A 26,994-nucleotide genomic window follows, 5' to 3' on the forward strand; every position below is an offset into this window, starting at 1 on the left:
TAAAACCTTGGAAATACCGAGAATCGGAAGGTGTCGTTCAATGGAGGCCACATAACAACTTCTGCCGGTAATGTTTTATACCCATAATGGAGACTAAACACCAAAGTGAAGCCTTTTCGGTGGAATAATGACTCTCAAAACTCCAAAATATTGAGACTCGGGAGGTACAGTCCTATAGTAGATGTATTAGAACGTGGACCTATGCCAATAATTCTCTGCAGAAATGTTTTATACCCCCAAGGGAGACTAAGTACCAATTATAGCCATTTCGTATGAATAATGTGGCTATACACATACAAATACAGAAATTAGAAATCTAGCGATGACTATTTACAAAACCTGGACCTGTACCGAATATTCTATATTTTATAGCCACACTGAACATTTAATAGCCATTTCTGTGGAATTACGACACTAAAACCTTCAAAATATCGAGACTCGGGAGGTACCGTTTTAGAGAAGCTCTATCAAAACGTGGACCTATGTCGATAATTTATTACAGAAATATTTTATGCCTCCAAGGGAGACTAAATACCAAATTATTGTCATTTCGGTAAGATAATGCTGTTAAAACCTTGAAAATACTGCAAATCGGGCGGTCAGTGGTAAGGCGGCTATATCAAAATGTGGACTGATATAATAACTTTTCAATACCAAACATTCTACGAGTAATAAATAGACAGACGGATATCGTTATATCGACTTATATTTTATGTTGATCACAAATTTATACATACTTTATAGGTTCTCCGACGAATATTCTGATGTGTTGCAAACAGAATCACAAAGTTAATTATACCCTTAAACATCGTATGGTGGAAGCTAAAATTTAAGTAACTTTCTATTCTACATCTGCAGATACCATTGTATGAGGGTTATACCAAAACATCGACATATCGTCAATTCGGTTCGAAAATCTAGAGTTAGATAAATTGTTGATAGATTACTAATGCTTACATGGAAATCCAAAACGACGGGCCAGCAACGCGGAACCGGGTCAGCTAGGTCCCTAGGTGAGCAGGTCTTCTTTACGAACAATTATGAAGGAGAAAACCAAATATTGCCAAGGACTACAGTCGAACCCCTAATCACAATGTAATTTTTCCTTTTAAAAATTTTAAGAAGTAACCCATTATTATTCAGCTTACTGGTAATGCAGAAAGTAGGGACTAAATACCAAATTGTAGCCACGACGGTGGGAAACCTCCAAACTGTTCTATGGTACCTATATCGGAACGTTGACTTATACCGACAAGTCTCTGCAGGTATGTTTACGACCCCCGACGGAGACCAACAACAACCATTTCGGTGGGAAAATTAGGCAAAACCTCTTTACTATAGAAATTCATGAGGTATCGTTTTATGGGAGCTTTATCAAAAAGTGGACCTGTAGCGACAATACTCTGCAGAAGTATTTACGACACCCAACAAACCAAATTATAGCCATTTCAGTTTAATAATTTGGCTAAAATCTTGCAAATACCCAACATCGGGTGCTTTATCAAAAACTGGACACAAAATGGGAATCTTATACCCAAGGAAGACTAAATCCCATTTAATGGCGAATACCGAAAATCGGGTTGTACAGTTCCATGGGGTTTATATCAAAACGTGAACCGGTATAAGCCATTTCCAATACCAAACATCCTAGGAGAAATTTATTACAAAATTCAACATTAAATATTGCGGGTTGTATCTTGATTTCAGCTGAAGAGCATCGCTACATTAGCTCATTTTTATTCTGATCAAAAAAAATTCGAAGTGTTAGAAAGGGAAACAAAAAGTTAGTTATACCCTTCATCTTATGGTGGAGGGTATAATTAAAAGAACTTTCTATTTTAAATCTGGAGATACAATTACATGAGAGTTTTGCTAAAAATTTTATGAAGTTTCAAGAAGAATGCAGAGTTACGTCAATTCGGTTAGAAAATCGCAACATTTCATTCGTAATTCGATTATTCTATTTGTAATTCAAATTGTTCCATTTGTAATTCGATTTATTCCATTTATAAAATTATTCCATTTATAAAAAGGAAAGGAACAAAAAGGAACAAATGGAATAATTCGGATTACAAATAAAATAGTTCGTATTACAAGTAAAATAAGTTGAATTACAAATGGAATAATACGAATTACAAATATAATAATTCAAATTACAAATAGATAAATTCGAATTACAAATGGAATAATTCGAATTACAATTGAAATGTTTCGAATTACAATTGCAATTATCGAATTACAAATAAAATGTTACGAATTAAAAATGGAATACTCGAATTACAACTAAAATGATTCGAATGGAATCTGAAAAGGTGTAGATATATAAATATGTAGATGTGTTATAATTGTTTACACGGAAAACTAAAAACGGGCCAGCAACGCGGATCGGGTCAGCTAGTATATAATATAAAATATAAAAATTAAAATATTAAAAATAAGATACAGTATAAACAATTTAAAATAGAAAATATAAAATATATAATATAAAATGTAAAATATAATATGTAAACTATAAAATACAAAATATGAAATATAAAATTTAAAATATAAAATGTAAAATATGAAATATAAAATATAAATATAAAATATAATTATAAATAAAACACTGTAAATACCAAATTTTCTGAAATATCAGTCAAAGACTTTTTACTTTTCGATTCTGACATTAAACAATAAATAAAATATATAATATAAAAAATTACCCCTTGGTAAACATCGCCAATTTTTTCCCACTAAAAAATTAAAGTTGTTTTAATAAAATATTAAAACAACGACTATGGGATTAAGCCTGACTATTTTGAAAAACAAAATAAAAATTAAAATATAAAATGTAAAGTATAAGATATAAAATATAAGATATAAAATATAGTATAAACAATTTAAAATATAAAATATTAAATATAAACTATAAAATATAAAATACAAAGACTGAAATAAATAAATACATAAATAAATAAATAAATAAATAAATAAATAAATAAATAAATAAATAAATAAATAAATAAATAAATAAATAAATAAATAAATAAATAAATAAATAAATAAATAAATAAATAAATAAATAAATAAATAAATAAATAAATAAATAAATAAATAAATAAATAAATAAAATAAAATAAAATAAAATAAAATAAAATAAAATAAAATAAAATAAAATAAAATAAAATAAAATAAAATAAAATAAAATAAAATAAAATAAAATAAAATAAAATAAAATAAAATAAAATAAAATAAAATAAAATAAAATAAAATAAAATAAAATAAAATAAAATAAAATAAAATAAAATAAAATAAAATAAAATAAAATAAAATAAAATAAAATAAAATAAAATAAAATAAAATAAAATAAAATAAAATAAAATAAAATAAAATAAAATAAAATAAAATAAAATAAAATAAAATAAAATAAAATAAAATAAAATAAAATAAAATAAAATAAAATAAAATAAAATAAAATAAAATAAAATAAAATAAAATAAAATAAAATAAAATAAAATAAAATAAAATAAAATAAAATAAAATAAAATAAAATAAAATAAAATAAAATAAAATAAAATAAAATAAAATAAAATAAAATAAAATAAAATAAAATAAAATAAAATAAAATAAAATAAAATAAAATAAAATAAAATAAAATAAAATAAAATAAAATAAAATAAAATAAAATAAAATAAAATAAAATAAAATAAAATAAAATAAAATAAAATAAAATAAAATAAAATAAAATAAAATAAAATAAAATAAAATAAAATAAAATAAAATAAAATAAAATAAAATAAAATAAAATAAAATAAAATAAAATAAAATAAAATAAAATAAAATAAAATAAAATAAAATAAAATAAAATAAAATAAAATAAAATAAAATAAAATAAAATAAAATAAAATAAAATAAAATAAAATAAAATAAAATAAAATAAAATAAAATGAAATAAAATAAAATAAAATAAAATAAAATAAAATAAAATAAAATCAAATAAAATAAAATAAAATAAAATAAAATAAAATAAAATAAAATAAAATAAAATAAAATAAAATAAAATAAAATAAAATAAAATAAAATAAAATAAAATAAAATAAAATAAAATAAAATAAAATAAAAAAAATAAAATAAAATAAAATAAATATATAAATAAATGAATAAATAAATGAATAAATAAATAAATAAGGGTTCCTATTGAAGTAAAATAATGTACAAACGATTTTACCTTTGGTATTAGACGAACGAGTAGAATTGGATTTCAAAGCTGAAAATTGGGACACAGACGGAGTGCAAGATAGTTGTATCAAAGGGCTTTAAAAAAAGTCCTGAAAGTGTACCATTTGGTATTATGTGAACGAATAAAGTTAAAATCTTCAAGATTGTTATGCTAATATCGGTTGATATATTTTGTTTATGTAAAGAGGTGATTTGGAAAAATGTGCAAAGATATATGAAAAGTACTAAATGGTACTAAATTTAGTTTTATTTGGCATTGAGTGAACGGATAAAAGTGCAATGCATACTTACATATGTTTCCATCACGCCCGAAAGGACAAGGGGGACTTTTCTACTATCAATGAGTGCATGCCAATTGATATTGGCTCAATGATGTGGGACCTACATCTTATCACCGAGACCGAACGGCGTTTCTTAGGACACCACTTTTTAGTGAAGTTATTCATGGCTGAAATACTGAGAACATGTAAGCCGACATTACACTGAGAGGATTTGCCACCGCCGAAAATGTTGATGTTCTGCTCAATGATTGAACCGCTGACCATCTAAGTGCTAGGCGGACGTGCTTACCACTGCACCACGGTGGTTCCCAATGCTTATGCAATAGGTACCATAAAAGTAGGCAGTCTTTATGGTGGTAAGTGGACGAAAAAATGGAATAATGATTTTATTACCCAGCTAACAATTTTTTCCGAATTCGGAACGAAACTCTGCACAATTTTCCGATTCTGATGCCGAATTCGTTCCGAAATCTGAACAAATTTGTGTGAAGGTGCCCACGAATTCGGAAAATTTTGTCGGAAGGAACATTAGAGTTTCTTTCCGAATTCTAAACGAATTCGTAAAAAAAACCTCGAATGAAAAGAACGGAAATTTTAAGGGAGTTTTGGATTTTCTGCACAATTTTGGAAAAAACTCTAAAAGAACATTCGATAATGGACAGAAAATAGGACGAATTTCGGATACTTTTTCAGAATATCGAAACAAATTCTGATGTTTGAACCGAAAATCGGAAAATTATCGGATGTTTTATCAGATATTCGGTAAATTATCGGACGTTTGATCCGATATTCGGCAAAAAATCGGAATATTTTCGAAAGCTTTATCCGAAAATCGGAACAAATTCTGTTGATTTATACGAAATTGGGAAAATTTTCGGATGTTTGAAACGAAGAAACGAATTAAAACTTCTTTTCAGAAAAAATCGAATTAACATTTTCCTTCAGAGTATGTGCAGAGTAATCGGAAACTAATCGGAAAAAATCGAATTAAAATTTCCCTTCAGAGTATGTGCAGAGCACTCGGAAAATAATCCGAAAAAATGTTACAAAATCTCGGAAAAAATCTGATATCAGAGCCATCGGCAAAAATTGTTGGCTGGGTATCTATGTCACAGTTTTTGTGTATAGTTGAGGTACCACGAACAAAATAACCATATTCTGACAATGTAGCGTAACACTCTGCAACACTAAAAATGCAAACAACTTCTAGTATACATTTTTGAAAGTACATATTTATACTACAAAAACCCTAGTAGGGTTTTGTCCTGTCAGATCCAGTTCGGATTTTATGGCTTCATCTAAACCGGGCAAAATCTACACTTTTTTGCTTTTGTCAGGCCTTTATCTCAACGAATAGGAATTTGGCCTTTCTGTCTTTAACAATATTGTAGCCCTAAACAAGTAAAACTTATCTTTTGAAAAACCACATAAGAAAAACTCCATCTAGGGCATCAAAATCTATAAAATATATAGAAAATTTTACATAACTGCTAAAATTCTGGTCAGTATCGGCTAAACTATTGGGAGTTGAACCAAGTAACCTTTTGCAAAAATCTTCCAAATAAAGTTCTCAACAATTCCTTAGAACATTCTAAAACTCTAAAATGCTTACTTCATATATTGTATTTTATGTATTTTGCATCATATATTTTACAACACGTATTTCAAACACAGTTCACACCAACAGTTTATTCTCGCATTTCACATTATAGACATTTTTATTAAATCGTCGCTGAAAATTGTACTGAAAACAACGGCATAGAGACATTTTACAACAATGACATGTTCTAAAGAGTTGTGTATTACATTCCTGGGAATATTTTTCCAAAAGAAAATATTCAGAAAAAATTAACGGTTTTGGAGATACGGTGCGAAATGTATAAAAACTGTTGATTTTTTTAATATATTTTGAAATTTGTGGCAATAAATGTAGTTTTCCGCGTTCATTATTTCGCCAAATATTTTATTCTTGTCCTTATTTACAAATTTGCTTCAGAGGTCAGAAGAAGATTCGCATTGGTTTCAGAGATATAGCCCCGAATTTCTTTAAAAACTCAATATTTAACCATGTTTAGATGGGGCCATAAAATCCGAGCTGGATTTGACACAACACTCACTTCACTTATGTGCATCTTTTATTTAATCTTACGTTTACGTTTTCACTAATTGATCTTATTATTGAAAATATTTGAATTCATGGGTTAAAATGCAACCTGGCACATATTTTGTACATAGTACCATAAAATTACATCTTTGATCTTAATACCTTTTCTATACAACTAATACTAGATGAGTAACTCGCTTCTCATGTGGAGTACTTAAACCAAGGCTGATCAAAGGGCGCCCTTCTGCTGTCGGTGTGTGTCAATTTGCTCACTCCCACAATTAAAAAAGAGAGTTTTTGTTTTTGAAATGAAAATTTTCAATACACAATTTTCTTCCATTACACAAGACAATCCAACAAACCAAGATTACTCAAAAAAAAAACATCATATTTGAATTATAAATTCTTGTGCAGCCACTGGAGAATAAACGAAACTTGATTCTCTTGAAAATAATGAATTTTTATGCTAATTATTAGCTTATCCGTGTAATTGAAGAATGTATTTATACGAATTATTTTTCGTAAATTTTAAAAAACCAGACTGAACGGTATGTTGCGAAACTATCAAAATGTTTGTGTTTAAAAAGCAACACAATAACTAAATATGTTTGTAGTTGTAGGAGCAGCCCTAACTTAAGCGAAACATAATTTCAATAAAGTCGCTCTCATTCGTTTAGCAAACATTGAAAGTTTATGATCTACAACCACGCTTGCCCAAGTTGATGGACTCAGATCTTAAGCTGGAAATAATACCTAAACAAGAGTAAAAGTATTTATTTCAAATCAATCGTGTTATTTCGTATGAAGTCATATCAGCTCCGCTCACGCACTGCTTTAAAATATAAAATATAAAATACCAAATATAAAATATAATACATAAAATATAGAATATAAAATATAATATATAAAATATTAAATATAAAATTCAAAATATAAATTATAAAATATAAAAATTTAAAATAACAAATATATAATACAAAATATTACTTGCTATAAAATATAGTATTTAATAATATTACAATATTAATAATATTATTATAAATATTTTTTTCTTTTGCGTTTTTGTTAAGAAGTTCTCGCTGAGCAGGTTCAAGACAAATAAAACGTAAACTAAATCTTGTATAACGTGAGAAGAATCTTCTTTGTCTGAAATTCAAAACAAATTCACAAAAAAATGATTACTTTCAATTTGAACTCCATTGCATTTACATTGAATAAAACATCGAACTTGAACATGCAACACTCTCAACTCCATAAATATTTACAAATAATTCTATACAAGTCCAAATGAATAATAAATCTCAAAAAATACAGCTGCCAACTTGCGTTGAGAATTTCGTATTGAAAAACATGCAACATTAGAAGGTTAATCAACGAACTTTACCCACATTCGTTGTTGCATACTTGGCAATTATTGCAAACTACGATCTAGCGAATGCCCCTCAAACTAAACCCCTGCCAGTCTGTCTATTGCACCGGCTACTATTTGGCTGTACAAGGTTTTCGACTCGGTTAACATTGTAACCAATTGCTCCATAAGTCAATGCCAACAACAGTAGCAGTCAGCAATAGTAGTAGTAGTAGTTGTCAGCTGCTCATTCTGTTATGAAAATTGCAATTGCAGCATAATAATATCTCTAGCGTGTTCTAAAGCAAGTAATATTCGCGACATGTTGTGGTGCCAGTGCACCATCAGCATTCAATATTTTTTTTTTTCAAAACCACCTATGAGACTTTGAACACGCAAATAACGTTGAGTTTGATATTTCAAAAGCCGGCTTGCCAATGTGTTCAATGACAACAGCAAACTAGTCACATCTCAGCACAATGCCCAAAAATATAAGAAGAAAAAAAAACGTGAAAATGATCTTGCACTTTGAAATAAAATCAAAACAGTTAAGTTTGACCCCAGATAACCACAACGTTGCTGTTTTTATGGCAGTGGTAGTTGTCACGTCTATTTTTAAACATTTTATAGGGGGCGAAAACTTTTAACAGTAGTTTTGGGAATTCTAATGAAATGAATTATTTCACAAAAGCAAATTTCATAGTAGTTCATTGACTGATGATCACAGCTACTTTTGGTTATGTTGCTGCATTCAGATCTATAACCTGTGTCGGGTAAATAAACCAATATTAATTGAGATTTCCATAAAAATGTTAAAGAGTATGTATTTAATTTCCCGGTTTATATTTCATCTTTATTCCTTTCATAACTTTAACTTATAGCAATTTATAAAAAAATGCTAATCCCACACAGGTTGCTTTATTGTGATTCTAAGTTGGGTACACAAACATGATTTCAACAAACGCCCATGGCTTAATAGACTTAGCAATTTTTGGAGGGTGTTAAAATAGTTAGCAAAAATTTCGAAACAGGTTTATTTGGAAAAAGTAATTACGCTGACGGTTTTCCTGTCACAGCAGAAAAATCTTTTGTTGTCCGGATCGGGAATTGGACCCAGACATTCCGAGTGCACGATTGCATTTTATATGTTTTAGTTTTTGATTTATTGTTATTGAACCTACCCATGGAGAATTTCTGAACAGAAACACTATCTTCTTCTTTTTTGGTCTTCCATTACAAGACCTTTTGGCCTTTGGTCCTCTATAAGAAGACCTTCTGGTCTTCTATGAGAAGAACTTTTGGCCTTCCATAAGAAGACCTATAGATATTTTATAAGAATACCTTTAGGTACTCTATAGGAAGACCAAAAGATATTTCCATAGACGACCTAAGGGTCTTCTATAAAAGATCAAAAGGTCTTCTCATAGAAGACCGAAGGACTTCTTATAGAAGACCCATAGGATTCCTTATAGAAGACCTAAAGGTTTCCTTTTAGAAGACCTTCGGTCTTCCATGAGCAGACCTTTTTATCTTTAATGAGAACCTCTTGATCCTCTATAGAAGACCGTTAGGTCGTCTATGGAAATATCTTTTGGTTTTCTATGAGAAGGTCATTTAGAAATCTACGAGAAGACCCATTGGTTTGTTTGAAACCTATTAGTAATTTGTTAGAAGAATTTTGTTCTTCTATGAAATGAAATGTTGTTCTTCTATCGAATATCTTTACCCTTCAATAAGAAGACCTTGGTTCTTCTATACGAAGGAATACTTTTGTGTACTTCAAGAGCCGAACTTTGAGTCTACATGTCGCATTTATTAAGAACATTTGATCTTCCTTAAGAATACCCTCTGGACTTCTTTTCTTGTTGGTCTTGAAGAATTCTCTTGGAAATCTTTGGTGGTCTTTGGTGGCTTCTAAAAATCTTTATGGGTCATTAGATTGCTTCTAAAAATCATTAAAAAAATCCACGATTTGTGGGGCATTTATTTGCTTCTAAAAACCTAAAAAAATCCACATTTTTTGGGGCATTTGATTGATTCTAAAAATCTCTAAAAATCCACGTTTTGTGGGGCATTTGATAGCTTGTAAAAATCTTTAAAAAATCCAAGTTTAGTGGGGCATTTGATTGCTTCAAAAAATCATTAAACAATTTGCTTCACGTAATCTTTAAAAAATCAAGGTATTGTAGAGCATTTGATTGCTTTTAAAAATCTTTAAAAAATACACGATTTGTGGGGCACTTGATTGCTTCTAAAATTCTTTAAAAAATCCACGTATTGTAGGGCATTTGATCGCTTGTAAACATCTTTAAAAAATCAACGTTTCGTGGGGCATTTGATTTGATTTCTCCGAAAAAATCTTTAAAAAATCAACGTTTTGTGGGGCCTATGATCGATCTATTTCTAACACATATTGAATGTATAACTTTTTTTGTTGTTTTGTAATGAATAACTTTTTTCACATACTTTGTTGTAATTTGAGTTATATGAACAGAACCTAAAATATTTTAAAATGTAACCGGCCATATTTTGAAAATATTAAATGTATTATTTATACCAAACTTGTTTGGAAAATGTATATAAGAATTATATGCAATGAATATAAAAACTACATCAACTTGTTGAGAGGGATGGAAGTTGCAGTACGGTGGACATTATTTCACCGGCAGTCTATAAGCTGCACTGAGACTGCAATTTCGAACTTCTTCGAACCTAAATTTATGTTTGAGAGGAATATATGCAAAGGTTGGACCATCGACAGTCATTCAGTCAGTCATTTTGATACTTATCGTGCACGATAGGATTTTTAGAGCTTTTAGCCAAATCAACTTGCGCACGAAAAACATCTTATCACTATGTGTGTTCGTTTACTCAAAATTTGTACAAATTGTTACTGTATGTTGTTCGTTTACTCTACAATACAATGCAAAAGACCTTAGCCGGTTACAAGAAGTTACTGAACTTGTACAAATTTGTACGAATTGTTGAGTAAACGAACACACCTACTGTAAACAAGACCACAATATAGATACAAAGACATAAATACAACAAGATAAAACATTTTTTTGCTATCATTCATCAGTGAATGACTTTTGAATTTAACATAATGTTATATCACGATATGGTGATATAACATTTTTTTCTTTTATACATTTTTACGTATTTAACCGAATTTACCGATCCAATTGATATCGAATTATTCTCGAATAGATCCTTGAATTCATAAATTTCGTTTCTGATACCATTACATGAAATGTTCCTCCTTGGCTGCGATTTTGAATTAACTGCAACCTGTTAAGGGTAATGTTTCTACACGCAGAAAAATTTATGTTAGAAATATGTTTGGATCCAAACAAATATATGTTTGGGACCGGTTGCAAACAATTATATGTTTGGATCCAAACATAATATGTTTGGGTCCAAACAAATATATGTTTGCAACATTTTGTAACATATCTCAATTTGATATGTTTGGGTAAAACATATTTTTTTATGTTAGAACATTTTTTTCATGGGTGGAGAGAGGATGTTTGTCAACGAGAGTAATAACAGTGCTCTCGCGGCTGTGAAATGCTGTTTTATAATGAAGAGTTGTGTGTATTGTATAATAGAAGAAGAAGCGAAGAAGGGGGCTTTGGTGGCATGTATGCGACAAACTCGTGTGTTTCTTGTTTTGTTGTTGTTAACCAAGAAGAAATGATATGAATTATATTTTTTTCTTTCTTCGGTGTTTTAGATGCCTTTGTAGAGTCAAGACGGTAAAGTGAGTGAATAAATCAGTGCTTTGTGTTTTCTTAGAGAAATTGTGCTTTTAAGTAAATTAAATGCCCAATACATTTTATAATTTAATCGGAAAGTTGAAAGGAATTATTTTATTGGACAAGGAAGAAATGGAATTTAATATTGGTAATTACATACATGTATATTTGAAATATGGCATATCCATATTTATTTAATACATTACATAATCATTTGATTCTATATGCCGATTCCCCGCTGATGATTTCAACTTTGAAGACAATTTGTTTTATTTCACAACTAAGGAGAAGCGTTCAACTACGTTTCTATATATTTTTCCTTTTTAAAAGTGTGACTATATACAAATTATTTCAATCAGTTTTTCTTTTATTAAAGTGTGTTATGTATTTCTTTAGAATTTTGTATGTACCTATGTGTTTGTTGTTCTTTTGCCTTTCAATAAAAAACCTCAACATTTGTGTGTATACTATAGACATAGCCAGTGAGTTCTTACTGAGAGCAAGTGAGCACACATTTCAAAGTGTTTTACATTGAATTTTACGCTCCCTTGCTCTCAGTAAGCGCCCACTGGTGCATGTGTTTGTTTTTTTGTGCCTTTTGGGTTTGTACTTTTTGCACCCAAACATATAAAATGTTTGCACCCAAACATAAAAATGTTTGCACCCAAACATATCTTTGTTTGCACCCAAACATATATATCTTTGCACCCAAACATAAACATCTTTGCACCCAAACATATATATGTTTACACCCAAACATATATTTGTTTGCAGACCCAAACATATATTATGTTTGGGACTGTTGCAAACATATCTATGTTTGCTGCAAAATATGTTTGGGACATATGTTAGAGAGGCCGTTTTTTTTTGCGTGTATACAAAGTTTCGTAAACATTTTTGTGTTGCATCCATTTTGTCTAGTCTTAGTTGTATTTATGTCTTTGATAGATACATATTGTAACAATTTTAATATAGAAACAAGTAAAAATGTATCAGTCGGATTTGCCGAAATACTTTTTTTCCAAAAAAGAACTTATGTATTTAAGGGGGTTTTCAAGATTTTTGGCGTATGAACTGACAAAAGTATGGATAGGATTAAAGCTCAAAAATTTGCGGGGATAACGATAGATAGGGCTTTTTTATCACACTAGCATACGAAAAACATAATATCGCTATAAACAGGGCCACTAGGAAAACCTTCGGTAAAACTGTCCAAAGGATCCTCGAACCACACAAAAATGTTGAATATTTGTGCGGGTGGTACTACAAGGATTGGACAGATAGGACCCAAATTTGAATATAAACTAAGTTTCGACAATATTTAGAGATCCAAATCGGTTGCTACGTCTATGAGAAATCGCGCGTATCATTTTCGAGAATGTTTTCGAACTTTGTGGGGGAGGCGCCGGAAGGAGTGGACCTATAAGCACCACCTTCGAATTTCATCTAATATTCGAAGAAATATTACAATATCCAAAGTGTGGACGAACGCAGTATTCGGTTCGAGCTCTCCAAACACTACGTATGGTGGGGGGGTTTTTTACAACTTTCAGCAGAAAGTCTTTCAAGAAGTATGGACTTGCCCCTGAAAAAACTTTTACTGCCGTCATTGAGGAAGCGAATGCAAGTTGCTTCAACAAAAATCAAAGTGATTCGAGAGCAGGTTTTAAAGTGAATTTATCCAAAATTTTGTGTGGGAGATACCCGAAGGAGTGGACAGTGATAAGAGGTCCATATTCGAACCTGATCTATATCTGGTAGATATATTAGGATGTGTAAAGTATGGACTAAATCGCTAACTCCCATCAAGAGTTATCGTGTGCACAATTTTTCCGAAAATTTTTGAACTTTTGTGGGGGAGGTACCTGAAGGTGTAAACCGATATGGCTTATCTTCGAACTTAAACTATGATTGCACAAAATATTACGAAAGCCACATTTTGCACCGAATCGGCAGATCCGTTCGAGAGTTATATGAGTCCATATGGGAACCTTAGGAACCAAATCGGTTACTTCGTTAAAGAGTTATCGTGCGCACAAATTTTTCGAACATTTCCGAACTTAAACTAAGTTTGGACAAAATATTACGAAAGCCAAATTTTGGACCGAAGCGGTTGATCCGTTGGAGGCAGGCAAACGCATGTGACTAAATGAACTTCAAATTGTCTGAAACGGATTTCGTCCAAACATACTTGGGGTCTAAAACCATTTTGTCGATGAGGCACATTTTGCCCGTATGAAAGTGTATACCCTCGTTAGCTTAAATGCTGAGGGTATAATTACAAAAGGATCATCGAACAGCCCTTATACTGCTCAAGCGAAATATACGGGGATAAACCGACTTCTGAAACGTATTTTGTCCAAACATACTTCGGGTCCAATAGCACTTTTTTCGATGAGTCGATGATTTTTAGACCCCACATATATAAAGCCAAATACCTCTGGTTGTCTGGAACCCATGATCCAAACTTTGTAAAGCCTAATATATTATCCAAGCTTAGTTAGACTTTTTTACAAGCTCATATCCATGTATCATGTTTTTAAGAGCTTTTAGTCAAGATTATATAAAATCTCTCATATAAGTTGATTCGATAACAATTGCTGACACGAGTGAGATGGAAGACAAACTTCAAGTCGTCCCATCAGCCTGTTTCCTTCATTCCAATTTTACTCTTGCTCATATAGCCTTGCACAATGAAGTACTCGATGATTGGTGATTTATTCGACCCATGGAGCTAATCCTCCATAACAACGCGAGTTTTTTGTTATTAAAATAAGGAACAGTTGTTGTTTGCTTTAATTCTTATTGGTTTGATATATGTAGACTAAAATCTGAGATAAATTATAATGAAATTTGACCTTGACGATTTTGACCTTGAAGATGAGGTGAAATGGATTTTATGTGTTCACAATTATTATTCTTTAAGACAAGAGCTACAACTTTGCTTCCACGAGTAAATTTAAATTCTTAGCAGGGCAGTTGAAAAGGTGCAGTGTGTCGAGTGGGCCAGTGCCACAAGTTGGGCAGATGTTTTGCACGGTGTCACTGATCCTTGCCCTATAGAAATTTAGACGGCTTCACCATCCCGAGCGTAGCTGAGCCAAAACTACTCTGGTTTGTATTGGCAGCTGATGCTCCTCTGCTGCGATAGATAAGCGATGCTCTCCGAGGACCGCAGGCACACGATAGTTGTTTATGGCATTTTTAAACCTGCTTTATAGTCTTTGCTTTCACGAATAAACTCAAATTCTCAAAATTATCCCTTTTGACATCAAGGACTCAGATCTTGGGGAACCATAACCGCGAAAATGGAAGTGATCGGAAAAAAGGCCGGGTCACTATCTTCTTATTTATACCCTCAGCATTTATGCTAACGAGGGTATATACACTTCCAAAATGTGTCCAATCGAAATAATGGTTTTAGACCCCAAGTATGTTTGGACGAAATCCGTTTCAGACAATTTGGAGTTGATTTAGCCATGTTCGTCTGTCTGTCTGTCTATCTGGCTGAGCGCACGATAGCTCTCGAATGGATCAACCGATTCGGCTTTCGTAATATTTTGTCCAAACTTAGTTTAAGTTCGAAGATGGGTTATATCGGTCGACTCCTTCCGTTACCTCCCCAACAAAACTTCGAAAATGTTCGGAAAATTTGTGCACAGGATAACTCTTGAAGAGTGGAATTTCTACCAAACTTAGATAAGGTTTCAATATGGACTCAATCTGTCCACTCCTTCTGGTACCTCTCATACCAAATTTCGCATAAGTTCATTTTAAGGCCTGCTCTCGATTCAGTTCGATTTTTGTTGAAGCGATTTGCATTCGCTGCCTCAATTACCACTGTAAAAGTTTTTTCAGAGGCAAGTCCATACTTCTTGAGAAAACAGTCCGAAAGGTGTAAAAACCCCTATGGCACCATATGTAGTGGCTGGAGAGGTCGAACCGAATACTGCGTTCGTCGCACTTTGGATATTATAATATTCCTTCCGGTACCTCCCCCACAAAAGTTCGAAGATATTCGCTAAAATGGTACGCGCAATTTCTCATAGACATAGCAACCGATTTGGTCCAAACTTTGGATCTCTAAATATTGTCGAAACTTAGTTTATGTTCAAATTTGGGCCCTATGTGTCCAATCCTTGTGGTACCACCCACACAAATGTTCAACATTTTTGTGTGGTTCGAGGATCCTTTGGACATTTTTAACGAAGTTTTTCCAATCGGCCTGTTTACAGCGATATTATGTTTTTCGTAGGCTAGTGTGACAAAAAAGCCCTATCTATCGATATCCCCGTAAATTTTTGAGCTTTAGTCCTATACATACTTTTGTCGGTTCATACGCCCAAAATTTTGAAAACCCCCCTTAATACATAAGTTTTTTTTTTGGGAAAAAAGAATTTCAATCCACACAGGCTGAGGGTATAAATCTGTCGGCAAAGGCGATTGATACTTTTTTACTTGTTTTGGTCTTCTATCACGCTGAGGTGTCAGAGTATGGTTAAAATTGTGGTTTTAAACATCGATGTCTGATTTTTTTATGCGGCACCCCTCTAAAGTTTTTAATATGTTGGATTTTAATATTGCCAAAGTTTAGGCACAATCGGAGTATGTTAATACGTGCCACTGGGCCCTCAAAGTTTCCATTGTAATATGTATGGGGCCAAAGGTTAATTTTCACGAAATTGTCCAATCGTTGGGAAATGTTTACCAGTTCATTGATTTGGCTAGAAAACAAACAAAAACTTATGGGAATAGGGTATGATTTTGATATTGTTCCAATAGTATATTTGGCACGGTGCTCTTGAATCAAATTGAAATGAAAGGTGCTTACACCTGGGAGGTTTTTGCGGATTCTGAAACTACAATGTTCATAGATGAGAAAAATCAAAAAACTAAAAAATCGCCGGAGCGCTTTTTAAATAAATCGCGATTCAAGTTGACATTTTTAAGGGTTTTTTTTAAGTTTTCACGATTTCACTTGGAAACCGCAAGTCCTATTGAAATGGAACTAAAGAAGATGTTGTAGCTATGAAAATTCTCTTAAAGATTGACGTTTGTGATATCTTCGTATTTTTTACCGTTATTGAGATATAGAAGTTCAAATTAGGACAATGGATAGACTGTATCGCCTCCTTCTAAAATAATGTTATACACAGTGCACCTTAATTAACTTTAATTGAAAACCGCTTACACCAGGGAAGTTTTTGCAAATTTTGAAACAGCCATGTTTATAGATGAGAAAAATCCAAAAACAAGAAAAAAATCGCTGGATTGGTTTTTTAATAAATCGCGATCAAATTTCACAGTTTTAGGGTTTTGTTAGGTATAACCGATTTTGCTTGGAAACCGCAAGCCCTATTGAAGTGGGACTAAAGAAAATGTTTTAGCAGCGAAAATTCTGTACAAGATTGGCTGATTGATATTTTCCTAAGATTTTCCATTTTTGAGATATAGAGGTTCAGATCAAACTTTCAGATTTGTTTCATAGGTCTTCAGGATTTAGCTTGAAAACTGCAAATCCTTTCAAAATGGGACTAAAGAATATGTTGCTGCTGTAAAAATTCTCTACAAGATTGGCTTTCGTAATTTTTTCCTTGGTTGTACCGCTTTTGAGATATATAAGTTTAAGTTGGGAAATTGCAGTCATGACTTTGTTTTATAAGTAGGCGATACAGTCAATCCATTGTCCTAATTAGAGCTTCTATATCTCAATAACGGTAAAAACTACGAACATATCATAAAAATCATTTTTGTAGAGAATTTTTATAGCTACAACACTTTCTTTAGTCCGATTTCGTAAGGAGTTGCAGTTTCCAAGCAAAATCGTGAAAACCTAATCGTGAAAACCTAATTGAATCGATTTATTTAAAAAGCGCTCCGGCAATTTTTTTAGTCTTTTGATTTTTCTCATTTATGAGAAGTCGGAGAAGAGGACGCCCAGCACACACCTGGAGGCGACAAATTGAAAAAGATGTCGAAAGAAGCGGTGTTACATGGAGTGAAATAAAATTATTAGCATTAGATAGAAATAGATTTCATAATTTTGTTCTGGCCCTATGCTCCTTATAGGAGTTTAAAGGAGTAAATATATGAAAATTGTAGCTTCAGAATCCGCAAAAACTTCCCTGGTGTAAGCACCTTCCATTTAAATTTGATTCAAGAGCACCGTGTTGGTCAATTGAGGCCCTCTAATATATCCATATATTAAAATCCAGTCGATTTTCACAATTTTTTGTAGGATTTGTTTCCCAGGCACATCAATGAACTAATAAAAATTTCTCATCTATTAGACAATAAATGTGGCATTTAGAGCAATTTCGTGAAAATCCACCTTTGGCCCCATACTTTGGCAAGCTTAAAATCTAACAAAACTAAACACTATAGGGGGGTGCCGCATTAAAAATCAGACATATATTTTTCCCTTTGAGTAAAAATAAGTCTAATGCTTAATAAACCATGACTCAAAAAATGACACACAGTGTTTCTAGTTCTAGAAGGTCCCTAAACATTGGTGGCTTTCTTTTAGCTATTACAATTTTTTAAATAGTCTGTCTTTATTCCGATATTGTTGTTGTTTTAATATCTTATTAAAACACCTAATTTATTAGTGGATACAATTTGGCATTGTTCGCCAAGGTGTAAAAAATATAAAATATCAAAAACAACCCTTCTACAATGGTATTAGTATTGTATTGATCGATAATTTAATTAAATAAAAGATTTCTTTTTAGAACTTAAAGCAAATGTTTATAATTTATTAATAAAATATTAAAGAATTCTATACTTTATTAAATAATAAACTTTCTCTAAGCATGACATTGCAAAAACTCAAAAGAGTTTTGTAGAATACTGAACAAAAAACCCATTCATTAATATTTGATGTGGAACCGGTCGCGCCGTCAAAAAACAACAAAACTTGGTCAAAAACAAACAACCCTGGTAAAATGCTAAATTTAAATTCAATTAAAACTGTGGTAGGCTCGAACTTCTTTTAATTTACATAAATCTTTATAAAATTATTTGCATACTAAGTGAAACGCGTGTTAATAGGCCAACACGTTTTCAATACCGGTCATGGACAATTATATATATTTTTTGGCAATGGTATGGATGACCTTCCCAATGACCTTAGGAATTAATCTATTTAGAGATAAATGTGCATTGGAAAAACTTGATTTTATTAATAGTTGCTCCACGTAAATTCTATTAACATTGCAAAGCTGTCGAAAGATAAGTCTAGGGAAGTTCTTCAAGAACTCTTTACTTTCGTCTACAAATTAGAAATCGATATGCATTCGAAATGGCAGATTAAAGCCTACAAGCTCAGCCCTCGGCATCTATAATGTATGCAAAGAATAAAGAAGACAGAACGTCTGTACGATTTGAGTTGTTGTAGTGGAATTCTGTAATTCTTCTTTTGGTTACGGATAAAATTGAAAAAAATTAAAATCTGATATGCATAATATATTAACGATTTTTGGCTAAGTTAGCAATCAAAAAGAAGTCGTGCCTAAGTCCTAACAATAGAAAAAATCCTGCCAACTTTAATTTCAACTTTTCATTCATAATTTTTTTGTGTTAAATTTACCATGGTCAATTAAAGTTACACAATTCCCCTACAGATCTACCTAAATATTTATTTATCATTTAATCACCTGATATTGATGGTACTTGATCCAGTGCCCTATATTATTTGCTACCAATATTCAATACTATTCCTTAATTGCTGAACTTTCCTCTTAAGGGAACAACAGCATCTTCCACAATATCAAAACAAAATATTACCAAGCCCACAATTTTTTTTCACACAACCAAAAATTTACATAAATAAAATGAAGAAGTAGGTGTCAATTAAAAAAAAAAGCAGAGACATAATTATGACCATAAATTATATTTAACACCTGTAACTGAACAAAAAACGGGAAGTAGATTTAAATATAATCTGTCTTTTTGATGCTAACAAACGACAATCAACAATTCACGCCTTTAAAATCAAAAAAAAAAAATAATAATTCAAGACAAATTTCCATGTCACATTAAATCGTTGTATCTTTTCGTTCGTTTGTTCAATTTTGACGTGCCATCTTACACTAACTCATCCACAACAACAATCCATTGATTCATTCCAAATGCGGAAGTTATTCGTTGTCACTGTTATGGATGATAAGTAATGACCTTGACATTGCTGACAGCGTTACACCAGTTTCTAGTTTCAGTTTTTATGCTGGCTTCGCTTTTTTTATTTGTTTGTAAAATGATTACCAGTTTTTTATGTGTTGAGCTTTCATTTTTTTTCAGTTTATGTTTTCATTTTCTTTCTTTTACACCACTTAAGGGGAAAAATATGGTTTGTTAGCTAGACAGTGAAGAAAAGTTAAAAAGTAAAACAAAAACGAAAGTAAACACACATTTAGTTTTTAATATTGATTTAGTAGGAAGAAGGCCATTAAGTCGTCTAGTATAGAAGATAACATTAGCTTCTTCCATAGAAGACCCTTTGGTGTTTTTTGTCGAAGACTCTTTGGTATTCTCTTATAGGAAACACCTTGTCCTCTCTTATAGAAAACAATTTGGTCTTCTATGGGATACCCCTTGATTTTTTTAATAGAAGACTCTTTGTTCTCCTTTTACAGAACACCGTTTGGTCTTCTCTTATGGAAGAAGAAGACCCTTAAATCTCCTTTTAATGAGGAATCGTTGGTCTTCTCTTATAGAAGACTATTTTGTGTTCTCTTATAGAAAACCCTTTGGTCTTCTCTTATAGAAGACCCTCTAGTATTTTTCTATAGAAGACTCTTTGGTTTTATATTGTAGAAGACCATCTGGCATTCTTCTATAGAAGACCGCTTGATCTTTTTTAAAGAAGACTCTTTGTTCTCCTTTTACAGAACACCCTTTGGTCTTCTCTTATAGAAGAATACCCTTTGATCTCTTTTTAAAGAAGAATCTTTGGTTTTTCTCTTATAGAAGACACTTTAGTCTTCTTTTATAGAAGACTCTTTGGGCTTCCTTTTAGAAAACCCTTTGTTTTTTTATAGATGACCCTTTAGTCTTCACTTATAGAAGACCTTTTGGTGATCTCTTTTAGAATAACCTATGTCTTTTTTATAGAATATCCTTTGATCTTCCCTCATAGAAGACCAATTGTTCTTCACTTATGGAATACCCTTTGGTGTTCTCTTATAGAAGACTCTTTGTCTATTCTTATAGAATATCCTTTGTTCTTCCTTTATAGAATACCCTTTGGTCCTTTCTTATAGAAGTCCCTTTGGTCTTCTCTTATAGAAGACCATTTAGTGTTCTCTTATAGAAGACCCTTTGTCTTCTCTTAAAGATGAATCTTTGGTCTTCTCTTATAGAAGACCCTTTAGTCTTCCTTATAGAAGACCCTTTGGTTTTTTTATAGAAGACCCTTTAGTCTTCACTTATAGAAGACCTTGAAGAGTACTCTTTTGAAAGACCCTTTGGTTCTCTTATAGAATATTATGTGTATTCTCTTATAGAATATCCATTGGTCTTCCCTTATAGAAGACCCTTTGGAACACCTGTTGGTGTTTTCTTATAGAAGACCCTTTGGTCTTCTCTTATAAGAGACCCTTTGGTCTTCTCTTATAGAAGACCCTTTGGTCTCTTCTATAGAACTTTTTTTGTCTTTCCAATAGAAGACCCTTAAGACTTCTCCAATAGAAGACCATTTGGTGTTCTGTTATAGAAGATCCTTTGCTCCTCTTATAGAATGTCCTTTGGTCTTCCTTTATAGAACACCCTTATTGAAGAAGACCATTTGATCCCCTCTTAATGAAGAATCATTGGCCTTCTCTTATAATAGACCCTTTGGTCTTCTCTTATAGAAGACCATTTCGTGTTCTCTTATAGAAGACCCTTTGGTTCCTCTTAAAAAGAATCTTTGGTCTTCTCTTAAAGAAGACTCGTTGGTCTTCACTTATAGAAGACGCTTTGGACTTTTTTTAATAGAACACACTTTAGCCTTCTCTTAGAGAATACCCTTTGGTCCTATGTTACAGAAGACCTTCGATCTTCTTCTGTAGAAAACCCTTTGGTCTTCTTCTATAGAAGACCATTTGGCCTTCTTCTATAGAAGACCTTTTGGTTTTCTCTTATAGAATACCCTTTGGTCTTTTTTATAGAAGACCCTTTGGTCTTCCTTATAGAAGACCCTTTAGTCTGTTTTTATAGAAGACCCTTTAGTCGTCACTTATAGAAGAGCTTTTGGAGTACTCTTTTAGAAGACTCTTTGTCTTCTCGTATAGAATGTCCTTTGGTCTTCTCTTATAAAAGACCCTTCGGTCTTCATCTATAGAAGACCCTTTGGTCTTCTCTTATAGAATGCCCTTTGGTCTTCTTTTATAGAAAGCCCTTGGTCTTCTCTTATAGAATACCCTCTGGTCCTATCTTACAGATGACCTTTGATCTTCTTCTGTAGAAGACCATTTGGTCTTCTTCTATAGAAGACCATTTGGTCTTCTTTATAGAAGACGCTTTGGTCTTCTTCTATAGAAGACCTTTTGGTTTTCTCTTATAGAATACCCTTTGGTCATTCTTTATAGAAGACGCTTTGGTCTTTTTTTATAGAATACCCTTTAGTCGTCACTTATAGAAGACCTTTTGGAGTACTCTTTTAGAAGACTCTTTGTCTTCTCGTATAGAATGTCCTTTGGTCTTCTCTTATAGAAGACCCTTTGGTCTTCTCTTATAGAAGACCCTTTGGTCTTCTCTTATAGAATGCCCTTTGGTCTTCTTTTATAGAAAACCCTTGGTCTTATTTTATAGAATACCCTTTGGTCCTATCTTACAGAAGAATTTTGATCTTCTTCTGTAGAAGACCCTTTGGTCTTCTTCTGTAGAAGACCCTTTGATCTTCTTCTATAGAAGACCCTGTGGTCTTCTTCTATAGAAGACCTTTTGGTCTTCTTCTATAGAAGGCCCTTTGGTCTTCTTCTATAGAAGACCTTTTGGTATTCTCTTATAGAAGACCCTTTGGTCTTCCTTATAGAAGACCCTTTGGTCTGTTTTTATAGAAGACCCTTTAGTCGTCACTTATAGAAGACCTTTTGGAGTACTCTGTTAGAAGACTCTTTGTCTTCTCGTATAGAATGTCCTTTGGTCTTTTCTTATAGAAGACCCTTTGGTCTTCTTCTATAGAAGACCCTTTATCTTCTTCTGTAGAAGACCCTTTGGTCTTCTTCTATAGAAGACCCTGTGGTCATCTTCTATAGAAGACCCTTTGGTCTTCTTCTATAAAAAACCGTATATCTTCTCTTATAGAAGACCCTTTGGTCTTCTTCTATAGAAGGCCCTTTGGTCTTCTTCTATAGAAAACCTTTTAGTATTCTCTTATAGAATACCCTTTGGCCATTCTTTATAGAAGACCCTTTGGTCTTCCTTATAGAAGACCCTTTGGTCTGTTTTTATAGAAGACCCTTTAGTCGTCACTTATAGAAGACCTTTTGGAGTAGTCTGTTAGAAGACTCTTTGTCTTCTCGTATAGAATGTCCTTTGGTCTTCTCTTATAGAATACCCTTTGGTCTTCGTTTACAGACGGCCTTTGGTCTTCATCTACAGAAAACCCGTTAGTCTTCTTCCATAGAAAACCACTTAGTTTTATTTTATAGAAGATAGTTTTTTCGCTTTTTTTATAGAAAACCCTTTGGTCATCTTCTATAGAAGACCCTGTGGTCTTCGTCTATGAAAGACCCGTTGGTCCTCTTTTGCAGCATACCCTTTTGTGTTTTCTTTTATAGAAGACTATTTGGTCTTCCTTATAGAAAACCCTTTGGTCTTCTTTTATATATGGCCCTTAGGCCTTCCCTTATAGAATACCTTTTGAACCTTTTTTTATAAGAGACCCTTCAGTTTTCTCTTCTAGAAGACCATTCTGTCTGCTATTATACAAGACTTTATGGTCTTTTCTTATAGAAGACCCTTTTGATCTTGTTTTATAGAAGACCCGTTGGTATTCTCTTATAAAAGCCCCTTTGGTCTTCTTCTATAGAAAACCGTATATCTTCTCTTATAGAAGGCCCTTCGATCATCTCTCATAGAAGACCCTTTAGTTTGCTCTTATAGAAGACACTTTGGCCTTCTTCTATTGAACACTTTTTGGTCTTCTTCTACAGAAGACTCTTCGGTCTACTCTTATTTTTGGTTTTCTTTTATAGAGGACCCTTTGGTCTTCTTTAATAGAAGACTCTTTGGTCTTCTTCCCTAGAAGATCCTTTGGTCTACTCTGTATAGAAGAATATTTCTACTATAGAATACCACTTGATCCTCTTCCATAGAAGACAACTTGGCCTTCTTCTGTAAACCACCATTTCGTCTATGAAGCAATTCCCATGTTGATTACGAGTTTTCTATTCGTGTATATTTTGTACCAGTTTCCCAGATGTACGAACATAAACCTCAGAAAATCATAAATAAAACATATCAAAATATTTAAAAATAAGTCTAAACAATGTGAGCCGTCATAAAGTGAATGGACTCAACAAAACTGAAAAATTACTATAAGAAAATAAATAATACAATTTCATTCATTGATAAATTCACGTCCAAGTATTTATATCATTCGATTATCTCTTTATTGCCATTGCTGCAAACGATTCCCATGTAAATTGAAAACAATTTAACAATAACATCAAATAAAATACATAAATATTTAGTGGGACAAGTCGGTACAAAGTCGGTAAAACTTATTATAAATTTATGTTAATGCCCATTAATAGTTTCTGCTCATTATTGTTATGATTATTTATAAACCATGTAAAGAATTACATCTCTCTAACCATAATTTCTGTTTGATTTTTTTCTCTTTTGCAGTGCACGATTCAACTGGAAAACTTAACTCTGGCATCTTGAATGGCAACATCAATCAGTTGGGTGATTTCGATCAATGTCTGAGAGTGCAGCATCAAGCAGCAGTCAATGGTGGTGATGGTGTAACGGGCAGCAATGTTGAAATGAAGGGACAATATTGTTTGGCTTATGCTCAACCCGAATTACCACACAAATCAAAACGTTTGCAAACATTTTTCAATCTTGTGAGATCCCATGGACCATTCCGCAGTGAATTCGATGATGTAAGTTGTTGTAATATTTAGCATGCATATCATTTATTTTATGGAGGGGGAAATTGAGAAAGCAATTTCTGCTGCCAACCAAAACATTAAAGAAGATTATAGTTTAGTGCCTTTAACTAGGTGTAATATGTAGGTAAATGGTGTTACATTTTCAATGAAATGGAAAATGTTTGGTAGATGGTTTCCAGTTAGAGTGGGGTGTTAAGAAATTTACGGTGATTAGTGCAGGTTTTAAATAATTGATTGATTAAAAGACAATTAAGTTGTTAGGAAGATAATTAAGGGATGGAAGGAAGGGAATAATACAATGGAGAATTGCTTCAAATACTTCTATGAGCAAAATTAAAATAGAAATTAACAAGATCCTGAGAAAAATAAAAAAAAAACAATGTACATTAACAAATTTGAACTGTTTGTGGAAGGACAATCACCCCGTAGGAAATGTCAATATTTAATCTCTACTGGTTTACTACTGACACTGCCCTCGTTCTACTGATGGCATACATAAATATTTGTTTAAATAGTATATATTATTAAAGAAAAATATTTTTTTTAAAGAAAAAGTAAAAAAGTACAATTAGAGCATTACATATTTTTTGCATCATTTAAACGTTTCTATGTCTTGAAGGGCTTATGCCACGATTTATATATAATAAATATAAAATTCTCGTTTTCTTTAACGATTGTAGTTAAGGTGTTGACAATGACACCATTAATAGTAGACGAAAGTGGTGATATGCCGACACTTTAACCCAAGATTCCTACAGGGCATTGATATACCGATCGTCAAGTAAATATTTAGAAAAAATTTGAAAGGGTTCGGTCATCCACTTTGCAAGCCTATCCAAGGCATCGCAGGGACAGCGCTAGAATGGAACCCCAAGATAATAGAAGACATAGTAAGCCAGCGATAACAGGGCGCCGAAGTATTCCGAAATAGGTGAAATAATCTTGTCGAAACCCCCCTATGTTCCTTAGACGAATAAAATAACACTGTGCCACAAATTGGAACTCAAGGTGTGTGCGGTGGAAAATTCCTTTTGGAGATGAAAGCCCTTAGTGAGTATATTAAGAACCCAAAAGGAAATTTTCCCCATAGGCCAAGTTTCTGAGATATCGCGCCATGAATTTTTTGAATTTTCGCCTATGATTCTTGAGAAAATAGCTTTATATCTCTGTTTGCCATTATTGTAGCTTCGTTTTGAGATTACATGTCTTCAGTCAAATCGAATGGCGAATCTTTTTGTAGAACATTTCATTCTTCTAACTCAATTCCTTTCATGTCCTTTTCGTCCTTTCTTTCTTGAACCGTAGTAAAAGTACCACAAGATGAGATTTTACAGCATCCAAATATTCCACAAAAATTTTAGGTACAGTTCTCATTGTCAACTAATCGATTTTGTCACGTTTTCGTTGTCTTTTTTGACATTTACCCTGTTTTTGTTCAGAAAAAACCTATGTTTTGTTTTTCTGTATATTCGTTATTTGTTATGTATTGGTAGGTAGGCATACCCATTGGTTATCGCTTATATTGACATCTGGGATGTATCTGAAATATTTACCATATATAGCTCCCGATATGCTGAACACGTTAAAGACAAATTTTCTTGGAAAATAGATCCGGTTATCTAATATTTTGAACCGGATATAGCGATATAAAACCCGGATTTTGTACCGATTTTAAGTAACCGATTAAGCTTATATGTATACCATTAGAAAGCTAATAAAATTGCCAATCAGGGAAAATAAATTTTTTGACAGCATCTTACTTGAGTTCGGTGCTGAAACAAAAAAACCCGTATTCTTGAACCGTTTTTATGGAAAAATATCACTGCGCGTAAATATGAAGATAAAAGCTTGGTGGGTGAAATATTCTTTTTGCCGATGAAAGTCGATGAAGTTAATATTATAAACCCGGAAGGACTGTTATGCCATAGGTCAAACTTCTGAGTTATAGCGAAATGGAATTTATGTTACGGGTTTATTGTCGTGCTCTTAAAGTTCATCATGAATGTATGCATCACGCCATAAATCAGAAGTTTGACCTATGGCATAACTGTCCTTCCGGGTTTATAATATTAACTTCATCGAGGACCGACAAAAAGAAGACACGTGTATCGGCGTTTTGAAAGTTTACCTCGGGAAGTAAACTAAATAGGAAAATTAAATAAATAAATTTGAAATATTCGAC

At 32.2% G+C, this 26,994-nt stretch overlaps 1 protein-coding gene across 2 annotated transcripts in view; it reads left to right on the forward strand.

The window, feature by feature from the left end:
- The window catches only part of drd (drop dead), a 124,462-nt gene that overhangs the window by 46,760 nt on the left and 50,708 nt on the right, over positions 1 to 26,994 (forward strand). For both annotated transcript variants that reach the window (XM_073974860.1, XM_073974861.1), the window contains exon 4: positions 24,544 to 24,803. In XM_073974860.1, coding sequence (XP_073830961.1) covers positions 24,544 to 24,803 — 260 coding nt within the window. The remainder of the gene's footprint in view (positions 1 to 24,543; positions 24,804 to 26,994) is intronic.

Source organism: Musca autumnalis, unplaced genomic scaffold, assembly GCF_047663935.1.
Source record: "Musca autumnalis isolate F117 unplaced genomic scaffold, ASM4766393v1 scaffold_3, whole genome shotgun sequence".
Taxonomy (NCBI): Eukaryota; Metazoa; Arthropoda; class Insecta; order Diptera; family Muscidae; genus Musca; species Musca autumnalis.